We start from the raw sequence: 14,600 nt of genomic DNA on the forward strand, positions 1-14,600 counted from the left end.
AGATGCTGATAGATCAGTAAATTAGCACTTGCAGATTGAATAAATCCAGGCTGTCCTGGGAATATTGAAATGTGAAATTCTCACTATGGGATTGTGCAGGCAATAGCAATCGCATAGCTGTTAAATCCATAACATTTCAACCATTTTCAGTGATCTCATATGACCCAGATGAATGATGCAAACTCCTGCCACCTAAATCAGACAACTTACCAATTCCACGAGAGGTTTGTGGGATTGCTTATCTCCAGCCTAGGAGAATCTTTGTAAATGAGGCCCATGCTGTCTACAGGTTTTCAATTCTTTCTAGTACACTAGTTGACATTAAAGGACCACTATTGTGAAAAATTGTCAAATTTACAATGTATACATATAAAATGTACATTTTTTGGAGTAAAAAGCACCATAAATTACCTTTTCCCCAGAGCCGGGACAAGGTCCTCCAGCACCCAAGGCTGAGACAACAAAGTGCGCCCCTCCATCCCTGCCACCCGAGCCATCAAACACTGATTGCTATTAGACTAAGAGGCGCCACAGGGCCCACAACCTCCCCAACACCTTAATATCTAGTTATCTGGCTTGCAGTCACTGTCATGTATCCCCTTTTCTTATTTCTTTGTGCTTCAAACACAATTAGGAATGACAGCTGAATGAATTCTGCGCCCCCTCCTACACTGCGCCCTGAGGCTGGAGCCTCTTCAGCCTATGCCTCGGCCCGGCCCTGCTTTTCCCTATATTGCTGTTACTTTCATTAAGTCGTAAAAATCTGATGTTTTGGACTATTCCATCTCTTCATGGGGGAATTATCTGCCTTTCCCTTATTCTCTACAAAATCACCCCATAAAAAGAAGTTAAACAAAAATGCTATCCAGCCTCCTTTCTTGTTTGTAGACTATTCTGGCAGTTAGACTGAGCAACTTCTCTTAAAGGAACACTATTGATTAACATGTTTTTTTTTTAACCTGGGATTGAGTTCCTGAAGTGCTGGTAAATAATGATGTATACATTTCACTTGCTTATCTCTTTTATTTACTGAATAAAATTCCTTTTGCTCTTAACTAACGACAAGTCTGGCTAAATCTGATGGCCCAGTGAACCATGAGGGGAGGGGGAATTCCCTCACACTACATCTGTTAACCCTGTGTGTGAGAAAGCTCTCAGCAGCTGCCTGTGTCTCTGACTGAACTGTCTGCAGAGAGCAGAGGAAATGTAATTTGTTTTAAACATTTGTAATTGTGTCTGAACCCTGAAACTACAGATGTTCATGCTTTTTTTCTGCTTTCAGAGAAAAATACTCTGTAGTCTGATCTGCAAAAAAACAACACTGGCTGTGCATTGGAGCAGACACCCTTTTGCGAATGCTTTGTTCCAATAGAGCTAAATCCTACACACAATAAATTAAAGCTTTTGCCTCTGATATTTAACATTAAAAGTAGGAAAATGTTTGCACAGCTACTTAGACATTATTTGTACATTGTCATTTAAGAACACTTGGGATGACAGTGTTCCTTTAAGTGCTTTTGTAAATAAAAAAAAATGACTGAGAATCCCCCTTGGAGAGATGGACTTGTCCCCCAAAACCTGTAAGATTTATCAGTTTTTCACTGCCTGCTGTCAGTGACAGAAACACAGGGAGAAAAAAGTAATTTATAGTGCATTTTATGCTGGGAGAAATCTACATTTCATATTTATGTATTTTAAATTTTACCATTTTTCTCAGTAGTTTTCCTTTAACTTTTTTTAGTTACTTTCAAAAGGACAGTGTCTACCAAAGCTTCATGTGGGCTAAGAAATGTGATATGTGCAATTCAGAGACACAGCAGCAAGTTTCACTAGTATCAGAAATGCTTATGTTCGTGATCAGCTACTTATAAGGAAGAGTGTGGTACACTTAAAATACACTTTCTTTACATGTATTTATATTATATACATAACCATGTATATATCTCTTTCACACCACCTCCCACAACAAACTGTGGTCTGTTTTCTCTCAATCAGCCCCCAACGCCTTTCCCAGCAAAGTGAGGCCAATTGACACTCCACAATCCCCAGGACATATCACGACTTCCCCTCTTCTCCTTAAGGACAAATTACTCCCCTCACAGTGACCCCCCCCCCCCACACACACACACAGCCATGTAGAGAAGTGTAGTGTCATGCTGATGAAGCAACGTTTGTTACATGCATAGGAGCCAGGCACAGTAAAGCTCTTCTATCTGGGATGAAGTACACTGTGCTGTTCACTCTTCTTTGAGAAAATGTAGAGAAGTGCGTAGCAGAGCCTCCATACCAGATCAGCAAGTGTGTTGTCCTATCATGTGACATGCATTGGACTTTGTAGGGAGGATGAAGCAGCATAGCCAGTGGCTGTAAGGAGAGGACAGTGCAACTGGTGACGCTCTACTGTTCTCTGCATTACTGACAATGGAGAGAGTGGCCAGGCCCATGGACCAGCACAAAACAGCCCACGGACTATCACCGGTCCATGGATCAGGGGTCGGGGTCCTCTGAGTTACACTGTGAGGTTTATGACTCCTTAAGCAATCAACAAAAATTGTTCTTTAATGCTTGTTTACTAATGCTTTGAGCAGCCCCGTTTCTATGGGCGTGCGATACGTGCAATCGCCCGGGGCGCTTGATTGTGCGACAGGAGGGGGGGCGCAGGAGCGGGGGGAATGGACATCATAGTAATAACTCACTTTCTTCAGCCGTTCCCCTGCAGTTTCAATGTATTTCATCTCCCGGCGTCCGTCGCCTGATAACAGCGCCCCCTGTGATGACGTACCGCATGTCATCACACGGAGCGCTGTTACTAATGAGACAGATGCCGGGAAAGGAAGGACATTGAAGCTGTGCTGGTTCGACGGAAGCAGTTGAGTTATAACAATTATGTCCGCTCCCCCCGTTGCTGCGCCCCCCTCCTGCCACCCATACCTAGCTGAGCTATACTGCGGGAACCTACCTAACTAACCTAAACTGCAAGAACCTACCTATTTAACCTAAACTGCGGGAACCTACCTAACACACCTATACTGCGGGATCCTGCCTATCTAAACTAAACTGTGGGAACCTACCTAACTATCCCATACTGCGGGAACCTACCTAACTAACCTAAACTGCAGGAACCTATCTATTTAACCTAAACTGCGGGAACCTACCTAACACACCTATACTGCGGGATCCTGCCTATCTAAACTAAACTGTGGGAACCTACCTAACTATCCCATACTGCGGGAACATACCTAACTAACCCATACTGCGGGAACCTACCTATCTAACCTATACTGCGGGAACCTACCTATCTAACCTATCCTGCGGGAACCTACCAAACTAACCCATACTGCGGGGACCTACCTAACTAACCTATACTGCGGGAACCTACCTAACTAACCCATACTGCAGGAACCTACCTATCTAACCTATAATGCGGGAACCTACCTATCTAACCTATACTGCGGGAACCTACCTAACTAACCTATACTGCGGGAACCTACCTAGCTAACCTATACTGCGTGAACCTACCTAACTAACCTATACTGCGGGAACCTGCCTATCTAACCTATACTGCGGGAACCTACCTATCTAACCTTAACTGCAGGAACCTACCTATCTAACCCATACTGGGGGAACCTACCTATCTAACCCATACTGGGGGAACCTACCTATCTAACCTATACTGGGGGAACCTACCTATCTAACCTATACTGCGGGCACCTACCTATCTAAACTATGCTGGGGGCACCTACCTATCTAACCCATACTGATGGCAACTATACGGGCTACCCTATACTGGAGGCACCTACGTAGCTAACCTATACTGCAGGCAAATACCTATCTAACCTATACTGGGGGCGACTACCTATCTAACCTATACTGGGGGCAACTATACAGGCTACCCTATACTGGAGGCACCTACGTAACTAACCTATACTGCGGGCACCTATGCCTGGCTCCATGGGGGGGCGATTTTTACACCCTCGCCCTGGGTGAAATTTAGCCTAGAAACTGCCCTGGCTTTGAGTAACACTCAACACTTCTTTCTATAGCGTTTCAGGACATTGTGGCCTTCCTTCTTACTACACTCAACTTGACTTGCCAACTAACAATAAGAAAGGCCCACATTTTAAGGTGCGTGTGTTCACTGGTCAGTCCGTATGCAGGAATTTAGATTTAGTGATGACACTTTCAGACAAGTTTAATCAGTACTCTGGTTTACTCACTTTACCATTTGCACTTTTTTACACAATACGTTTGTTTGAAAGTTTTACTCAAATTTACAAGCACAGCAAAACAAAAGTAAAATGTTCTGGAGACATGTGTTTGCAGGGTAAATATTAGCTTGCATCAGTCTGCATATCAGTTCCAGATAATACTGGATCCAGTCTCTGGCACTAAGAAGCCAGAAGACAAAATTCCAAACTGTAGCAATGATCAATGTCTCATTTTTAAGGGCCAAAAGCAGCAAAGAGAGAATAAGAGAGGAAATGTATAATAGGGGAGACAAATACGGTAAAGAAAAGCAGAGGTTTGATAAAGAGTGGGAAACACGGGTCAGACAATGGTAAGTGCGTAGAAAGGGAAGCGCTGCAGAGGAGGAAATGAGGGGATGCCTGGGTCGGGAATAGAGCAGAGAAATGAGGAAGGAAGAGGGCCCTTCAGTCATCTATGGCTGCGTTAACCCTGCAGTGCCTAATTTAAAGTGAACTTCTCTGAGCCTTGAGGGTAAATGACAGATAATTTGAGTTATATGTGACTTAAAGTGACACTGAAGTGAAAAAAAACTTATGATATAATTTGTATTGTAATTGTATGTGTAGTACTGATAATTAATAGAACATTAGCAGCAAATATAATAGTCTCATTTTTATTTTCAGTTATATAGCTTTTTTAATAACATTGCACCATTCTTTAATATTTGCAGTTTACAAAATTACACTCTGTGTTATAAATGATAAAACAGAGCAGAAGCTAATGGCTCTTTGAACTTCCTGGCAGTAAAACCTTAAACAAACCAGAAACAGCAATAGACAGGTCGAGATAAGTGCTTCAGAAAACAGCATTGTAGCTGACCCAAGTTGGGTCGGAGAGCTCAGAGAAGCTCTTTTGCATAGATAACAACTGAAGTTTCTTAACTCATCCTGTACTAGAAACAATATTAGACTCATATCTGTGCTACTAATGTTCTATTTCTTAGCTGTACTACACATACAAATCATTATATAATACGTTTATTTTCACTTCAGATTCCACCCAACCTGGGTGTCTGAATCCAGCCATCACAGATTTTGTAAAACTTTGGAGTTTCGTTCTTGAAAGTCAGCTTATATAGGGGTAGAACAGCGCTGACCCCTCTGATTTTGGAATAGTTGGGAGGTATCTTATTTCACCCTATATAGACATTTTTGTACACTGCTGAGGTAGTATAAACTTTTTTATGCCTCCCTTTTGTGATATATATATCATATATATGTTTGCAAAAGTATTTGGCCCCCTTGAAGTTTTCCACATTTTGTCAGATTACTGCCACAAACATGAATCAATTTTATTGGAATTCCACGTGAAAGACCAATACAAAGTGTTGTACACGTGAGAAGTGGAATGAAAATCATACATGATTCCAAACATTTTTTTACAAATAAATAACTGCAAAGTGGGATGTGCATAATTATTCAGCCCCTTTGGTCTGAGTGCAGTCAGTTGCCCACAAACATTGCCTGATGAGTGCTAATGACTAAGTAGAGTGCACCTGTGTGTAATCTAATGTCAGTACAAATACAGCTGCTCTGTGACGGCCTCAGAGGTTGTCTAAGAGGATATTGGGAGCAACAACACCATGAAGTCCAAAGAACACACCAGACAGTAAAGTTATTGAGAAATTTAAAGCAGGCTTAGGCTACAAAAAGATTTCCAAAGCCTTGAACATCCCACGTAGCACTGTTCAAGAGATCATTCAGAAATGGAAGGAGTATGGCACAACTGTAAACCTACCAAGACAAGGTCGTCCACCCAGGGACGGATCAAGACCAAGTTGCGCCTGGGGCAAGGTCAGGTTTTGGCGCCTAAAGGTCAGGTTTTGGCGCCTAAACTGCCATTCATTTTGCCGCCTTTTTAAGAATTCAACAAACTGCGCCTGGGGCAAGATACCCGCTTGTCCCCCCCCCCCCCCCTAGATCCGTCCCTGCATCCACCTAAACTCACAGGCCGAACAAGGAGAGCGCTGATCAGAAATGCAGTCAAGAGGCCCATGGTGACTCTGGACGAGCTGCAGAGATCTACAGCTCAGGTGGGGTAATCTGTCCATAGGACAACTATTAGTCGTGCACTGCACAAAGTTGACCTTTAGGGAAGAGTGACAAAAAGAAAGCCATTGTCAACAGAAAAGCATAAGAAGTCTTGTTTGCAGTTTGCCACAAGCCATGTGGGGGACAAAGCAAACATGTGAAAGAAGGTGCTCTCCTCTGGTCAAATGAGACCAAAATGGAACTTTTTGGCCAAAATGCAAAACGCTATATGTAGCAGAAAACTAACACTGCACATCACTCTGAACACACCATCCCCACTGTCAAATATGGTGGTGGCAGCATCATGCTCTGGGGGTGCTTCTCTTCAGCAGGGACAGGGAAGCTGGTCAGAGTGGATGGGAAGATGGATGGAGCCTAATACAGGGCTATCTTGGAAGAAAACCTATTGGAGTCTGCAAAAGACTTGAGACTGAGGCTGAGGTTCACCTTCCAGCAGGATAACAACCCTAAACATAATGCCAGGGCAACAATGGAATGGTTTAAAACAAAACATATCTATGTGTTAGAATGGCCCAGTCAAAGTCCAGATCTAAATCCAATCGAGAATCTGTGGCAAGAACATCTGAAAACTGCTGTTCACAAACGCTGTCCATCTAATCTGACTGAGCTGGAGCTGTTTTGCAAAGAAGAATGGGCAAGGATTTCAGTATCTAGATGTGCAAAGCTGGTAGAGACATACCCTAAAGACTGGCAGCTGTAATTGCAGCAAAAGGTGGTTCTACAAAGTATTGACTCAGGGGGCTGAATAATTATGCACACCCCACTTAGCAGTTATTTTTTTTTAAATGTTTGGAATCATGTATGATTTTCTTTCCACTCACGTGTACACCACTTTGTATTGGTCTTTCACGTGGAATTCCAATAAAATTGATTCATGTTTGTGGCAGTAATATGACAAAATGTTAAAAACTTCAAGGGGGCCGAATACTTTTGCAAACCACTGTATATGGCATTTAGGCAACATTCACAGTAGTCCATTGCAGTGTAACAGCCAGTTTGTAACATTTGTAATGCAGTGGGAGCATTGCGGTGCAATAGGTTCTGGCATCGTAGCGCACAGTATGCAGTGCGTTACCTATAAACGTGACCGTTAACAGTAGAAGTGAAGCATACTTTTTATTGACTGTATTTTCCTTCTGGGGCACTTTTCTTTCTCCTTAGCTGCATTTGCAGTTTTGAGATAAACAACTTAACAGAAACCTCAACCTTGGTGAAAAATATATACAGTATAAACAACATGGGCCTCTAAGTGATATCTACGGATATTATTAGTGAAGTTTATAACCAGCAGTACAGGTCATCAACCAAGGAAACAAGCTAAACTGTTTATTTTACATTTGGGAAATCCAGGAAAACTCTCCAAAGAATGACTTTAAAGGCAGCCAAGACATCTTATGCGGAGGATGCAAGCAAACGGTTTTATACGGTAACTTGCATCATGGATGCTGTTACTGGGAAAGTAATAATAATAATAAAGTATTTACACTGCTAAGGTCCTTTCCCACTGCGTCTGTTGTGTTCTGTCACATGCATATTTACTAGTAATTCCTCAGATTTTGAGAATAATTTAGTGATAAAGTGGTGACATAAGCATACAAAAAAACACTGCAACTTCTGCAAGAGAAAATGTATGCACACTACCGATATACTGTAAATTAGCATTATGATATATAAAAGCAATGCATCACACTTACCTCAGGGAAAAATGTTTTTAAAGCAAAATGTTTGTAATCAAAGAATGGAATGGTACCCAGTGTCTCCACAGTTGTGACTTCTCTGTCTATCTGAAGCTCTGCAAAACCTACAAAAAAAATGTGGGCAGACTGCTGGTATCAGTAGACATTAGGCACTGCAAATGTATAGGAGGCCTAAAGTGTTAGCTTTAGATCCATTTGTGAGCCAGTATGTAGATTTGGTTTCCAGACTCCAATAGCTGCATATTTGTTACAGTTATTGACAGATTTATAGCATGAATGTAGCAGACCTAAAGCATGAAGTTCACAGAAGTATAGCATGCAGCATTATAGTATGAAGTGTACCGATGTGTAGCATGAAGTGTACTGGTGTATAGCATGCAGTGCACAGCTGTAAGGCAAGCAGTGTACAGATGTGTAGCATACAGTGTACAGATTAATAGCATGCAGTGTACAGATGTATAGCTTGCAGTGTACAGATATATAGCATGCAATGTACAGATTTATAGCATGCAGTGTACAGAAGTATAGCTTGCAGTGTACAGATGTGTAACAGATGAAGTGTACAGATCTATAGCATGCAGTGTACAGATTAATAGCATGTAGTATACAGATGTATAGCTTGCAGTGTACAGAAGTATAGCTTGCAGTGTAAAGATGTGTAACAGATGTATAGCATGCAGTGTACAGATTAATAGCATGTAGTGTACAGATGTGTAGCTTGCAGTATACAGATGAATAGCATGCAGTGTACAGATGTACAGCTTGCACTGTACAGATGTGTAACAGATGAAGTGTACAGATCTATAGCATGCAGTGTACAGATTAATAGCATGTTGCGTACAGATGTATAGCTTGCAGTGTACAGAAGTATAGCTTGCAGTTTAAAGATGTGTAACAGATGTATAGCATGCAGTGTACAGATTAATAGCATGTAGTGTACAGATGTATAGATTGCAGTGAACAGAGGTATAGCTTGCAGTGTACAGATGTGTAGCTTGCAGAATACAGATGAATAGCATGCAGTGCACACATGTATAGCTTGCATTTTACATATGTATAGCATGCAGTGTACAGCTGTGTAGCATGCAGTGTACAGCTGTATAGCTTGTGGTGTACAGATGTATAGTATAGCTTGCAGTGTACATATCTGTAGAATACAGTGTACAGATGTATACCTTGCTGTGTACATATGAATAGCATGCAATGTACACATGTATAGCAGGAAGAGTAAATATATACCATATGCTTCTGTTGTTCACATACTTTCCCTGCTTCATGTATATATTGTCCCAGTGGTTATGTTTTTTTACATCGATAAGATGCTGACTGTTAGAACATTTCGCAGTGAGACATGAGCAGTGGTCAGTTCCTTAACATTTGACATGGATTTCAGCACTTTCTGTATACTCATTTCCTGCTGACAGGGCTGATTAATCAGACACAGTAGTCTTCCTTTACAAACATGCACTAATGTAAACTTTGTACTATAAACTCAGTTAAATGTATATGTATAGTTTTATTGACTACGTATGAGTTATAACTTAAAAAGAAAACTAATGGACTTCCTCCAGACCTAGAAGAAGAACTGGGAGTGATCATGTGACTACCGCTTATGGCTTCTATCTAAAACACTTGAAATAATTTATATAAAATGACACCTGCTAAGAACAAGATATGTGAGCTAAGCCTGGTACACCCATCCAGTTTTGATTGGCCAGAGATTGGCCATTTTTACCACCTCCATGTAGTAGGAGAGCTTACCTACACAATCTGTTCATAGTATACAAAATGTGTTGGTCCTTATACTACAGTAAATGGAAGAGATAAAATTGGTCAATCACATTCCAATCAAAATTAAAAAGTGTGTACCAGGCTTAACTTACATATCTTGTTCTTAGCAGCTGTTATATTAGATAAAGAAATATTTTAAGTATTTTAGATTGAGGCCCTAAGCGGTGGTCACCTCATTGGGAATGTTCACATATTTGTGTTGCAACAGATGTTAATACAGGTCTACAATGTGAGTCTGGACAACATGCATGCTCTGTAATAATAGATTGGATTGTTGGCGTTATTTATGTGTGGTAACTGCTGCTGTGTACCTTGTGCTGGGCATGCATTATACTGTGTGCATATCACATCGCTGTATCACTATGTAAGGCTTGGTTCACATTCAGCCACTGGCAAAATGGCCTATTCAGATCAGCACAGACAGTTCAGTGCAGGGGCATTTCTAGGGTCCTAAGAGATCCGGGGCATTTTTGGACACTCCAGCCCCAAAAAAATGGGTGTAGCCACGCACCAGAATGTGGGTGTGGCCATGGGTGGAGCCAAATTTACATGAACTTAAAAGCGGTCTAAGTAGGCCTGTCCAGCAAAATGTTGGATAAAGTCCAACTCTCCATTAGTACAAAAAAAACAAACACTAGGGGGAGAAGCCCAGAAGAGAAGATGTTCTGGACTCTCCCTGGGGGGCATCCGGGGCACCCCAGAATAGATCCGTAGCACGTGCCACTGATCTTCGGGGCTAGCAGCGTCCCTGGTTCAGTGTCTGCTCCAATTGAGTTTCTCATCTAAAGCAGATGCGTCTCCACATGGCAAACAAATCCACTAACTGGAAAACCACAGCAATTTGGGACTTTGCGGTTTTGTTTGAGCCCATTTGCATTCTGTTTGCATACCAATTCATAGTGTAAATGGAACCTATTAATAACATAGGATCTGTTCACTGTCCTTTTCCGCAGTCCACTCTGATCCTGGAAAAACTAGCCTTTCTGGCTGGCAGTGTGAACCGAGCCTTACAGGCTGGATGTAGCCAATGATATGCAGTGACAAATTCAAATGTTGTGCATCAGTAATACTCACCATCACGGATCTCTTGTCTGATGTCACATTCCAGCAGTTCCAGCTGTTTGCTCAATTTCTCACTAAGCTGTTTCGATTTGTACCTGGTTATTACGCAGGTAGCTGTGTGTGAAACAACAAAAATGAACATGCATCAAGTAAATTAGTAGGACTTCACCAGCTTAAAGAGATTCTGAAGCGAGAATAAATCTCGCTTCAGAGCTCATAGTTAGCAGGGGCATGTGTGCCCCTGCTAAAACGCTGCTATCGAGCGGCTAAACGGGGGTCCCTTCACCCCCAAACCCACCCCCGCAAAACTTGGTCGTCAACTTGGTCGTAGATTTTCTCTTCCTGGAGGCAGGGCTAACGGCTGCAGCCCTGCCTCTCAGCAAGTATATCAGACGCGCATCGACCGCCTCTCCCCCGCCCCTCTCAGTGAAGGAAGACTGAGAGGGGCGGGGGAGAGGCGGAGGTACGCGTCTAATAGACGCGCGGGAGTCAGGGCTGCGGCGGTTAGCCCTGCCCCAATGCGGAAGCGCTCCCCGGCTGTACGGAGGGGATTTGAGGGTGAAGGGACTCCCGTTAAGCCGTGGGATAGCGGCGTTTTAGCAGGGGCACACATGCCCCTGCTATCTATGAGGTCTGAAGCGAGATTTATTCTCGCTTCAGACTCTCTTTAATAACCAATTTCTAGAGTTTGTAACAGCAAAGCAAATTTGTCTTGCTTTTGAATTTGAAATGGCCACTCATATGTATGTAAGGACATGTGGGATTCATCGGTAGTGTTTGTGCTGACTCCAGGATTATAGCATGGCAATCCCTGCCACTCCAGCATGGGGGCATAGTGGTTAGCGCTCTTGCCTTGCAGCGCTGGGTCCCCGGTTTGAATCCCACATAGTTTGTATGTTCTCCCTAAGTCTGTTTGGGATTCCTCTGGGCACTGCAGTTTCCTCTCACATCCCAAAAACATACAGATAAGTTAATTGGCTTCCCCTAAATTGGCCCTAGACTACAATACATACACTACACGATAGATACACTGACATATGACCATGGTAGGGATTAGATTGTGAGCCCCTCTAAGGGACAGCTAAGTGACAACAGCGCTGTGGAAGATGTCAACGCTATATAACTACTATATAATAATAATATGTCCACAAAGACTTGTCACATACAGGAATCTCCTTTGTGACATTAGACACAAAGGCCCGTATGCAATTCACTTTTTCTCCTAAGTTTTGTCCTGGGTGATAGTTTTAAACTTGTAAATAAAATGCCTTTTAAGTCCCCAGAAAGCAAGAAAATACTCAAAATAATTTTGACTGTGATAAGGATAAGGACATTTAGCCCATATGCAAATTAACTTGTTTTTCTCCTGAGTTTTCTCCTAGGTGTCAACCACCACTAACAAGCAAGAAAGTACTTAAAATAATTTTGACAGTTCTTTTTCACCTACTTTTTGGCCCATATTCAATACACTTTTACTCCTGAGTTTTCTCCTAGGAGATTTAAATGTTTCATCTTTTCTCTAAAATAATTTTACAGCACATCGCACATGAAAAAGTACAAACAAAAGTGAAAAAGAACTGTCAAAATAATTTTGTGTATTTTCTTGCTTGTTAGTGGTTTTAAAGGCATTTTATTGACAAGTTGTGAAAATATCACCTAGGAGAAAACTCAGGACAAAAAGTTTATTAGCATATGGGCCAAAATGTCCTATTTTAAAGGGACGGTGTACAACTCTTGTCCAGGCCAGAACACGTCATCAATTTTGGATATAGTCTAGGATGGTTAGAACACCTAGTTTTCTCCTAGGTGATATTTTCATAACTTCTCACTTAAATGCTTTTTTAAGCCACCAGCAAGCAATAAAATACTCAAAATAATTGTGGTACTTTTTTAATTACAGAGAGTTGAAAAGTTATTTTATATACAAGGTGAAAAATTATCTCCTAGGAGATAACTCAGGTGAAAAAGTTACTGTAATTGCATATGGGCCCTTCTCATCAAAATACATTTTAAATAACCAGATACTAAGAAAATACTCATAATAATTTTATTAGATTTTTTTTTCAGCTAACTTTTAATACTTTTTCAATTGCAAAATGCTGAAAACTTATTTTCATGAGAAGTTGAAAAATTATCTCCTAGATGAAAATTCAGCGAAAAAGTTAATTGAATAAGGCCCCTGGATTCAGGTTTATATGGCCATCAGGCCCATATGCAATTCACGTTTTCTCCTAAGTTTTCACCTAGGTGATATTTTCAAAATTGTCAATAAAATGCCTTTTAAAGCACCAGCAAGCAGGAAAATACTCAAAATAATTTTGATAGTACTTTTGCAATTACTTTTTGATACATTTTCAGTTGCAAAGTGTTGAAAAGTTATTTTACATAGAAAATGAAAAAAGGAGACAAAGGTAATTGCATACGGTCCACTGTGGCCCATATGCAATTAACTTTTCGTCCTGAATTTGCTGCTAGGAGATAATTTTCATCTTCTCTTTAAAATAACTTTTCAGCATTTTTATAATTAAAAAAAGTACCCACAAATTGTTGAAAAAAGAATTATCAAAACTATTTGGAGTATTTTCTTGCTTCCTGGGGGTTTAAAATGCAATGTATGGCCAGGTGTGAAAATATCACCTAGGTCCTTGGAGAAAACTCAGGAGAAAAAGTGAATTGCATATGGCCCCGTGTCTCTATTGCAGACATTTACTGCTGCAGTGACACAAGAGGAAGTGAGAGAAACGTGAACAATAGTTAAAGCTTGACAGCATTTTTTTCCTTCCCCATTCTAAGAAATGCCTCCAACTTCCTTTCTCTATGTGTAAAGTTGGTCATGCACAGGGTAATCACTTTGATCTAATCTACCAGTTATCTATTCTGAGCTGACTATCCCAGTCCTTCAGAACTAATATGGCTAACACTTAAAGCGGACCTGAACTCAGAACTTCCTCTCTGCTCTAATAGATATGCAACAGCATAATAACCTTTAAAGAAAAACATTTCTTTGTTACAGCTGATACACATCCTGAAATAAATCTGCACTGTTTCTACTTCCTGCTTTCATGGAAGCAGACATATTGTTAACATCCTGTGCTTTCAAACGAGCTTATCTGCCTTTTCTGCCATGGCAGTCAAGTGACATGGGGGGGGGGGAGATCAAAATACGCCTTGTGATTACTGATTATACACAAATTAGGGGAAGTTGAACGCCTAAACTCTCTAAATACATACAGGGTGGATTCTCTGTTTTCTTCTGTCCTGTGCAAGTGTTCCGGTACACTTTAAATATGTCATACTCACCATCCTGGCGTTCTCCGGCATTCCCGCGGGCGCGTTGTTACGCATGCGCAGGTGCATTGGCTTGTATTGCTACCCCTGGGTTTGTGGCGCGTACGGCGTTGCGCAGTATGCACGTGCGCCGAAAAAGGGTCGCGCTCGCTGCACGCAGGTGTAATTGTTGCCGCCCAACTCTGTATTTAAACAGCTCTGCCCCCCTGTAGCAGTGCTGTTAGTTCTTACAGCGTGTGCCTTGTGAGATTGATATATATATCCTGATCGTGATTCCTGGTATTGACCCTTGGCTTGTGACCCCGACTAGTCTTGATTGCTGCCCGTCCTGACCCTTGGCTAGTTCATCGTTTACATCTGTCTGCTGCCCGTCCTGACCTCTGGCCTGTCTCTGACCTTCCAGCATTCCGCCTGCCCTGACCTTCTGCTCCGTCCACGACTACAAGTACTCTCTGTTCCTGGC

At 41.7% G+C, this 14,600-nt stretch overlaps 1 protein-coding gene across 1 annotated transcript in view; it reads right to left on the reverse strand.

Annotated features, from left to right (window-relative positions):
* The window catches only part of PLXNC1 (plexin C1), a 214,862-nt gene that overhangs the window by 83,556 nt on the left and 116,706 nt on the right, over positions 1-14,600 (reverse strand). The window contains exons 16-17 of the mRNA XM_068276803.1: positions 10,862-10,963; positions 7,994-8,100 (exon numbers count right to left, since the gene is read on the reverse strand). Of these exons, the coding sequence (XP_068132904.1) occupies positions 7,994-8,100; positions 10,862-10,963 (209 nt within the window). The remainder of the gene's footprint in view (positions 1-7,993; positions 8,101-10,861; positions 10,964-14,600) is intronic.

Source organism: Hyperolius riggenbachi, chromosome 3 (genome assembly GCF_040937935.1).
Source record: "Hyperolius riggenbachi isolate aHypRig1 chromosome 3, aHypRig1.pri, whole genome shotgun sequence".
Taxonomy (NCBI): Eukaryota; Metazoa; Chordata; class Amphibia; order Anura; family Hyperoliidae; genus Hyperolius; species Hyperolius riggenbachi.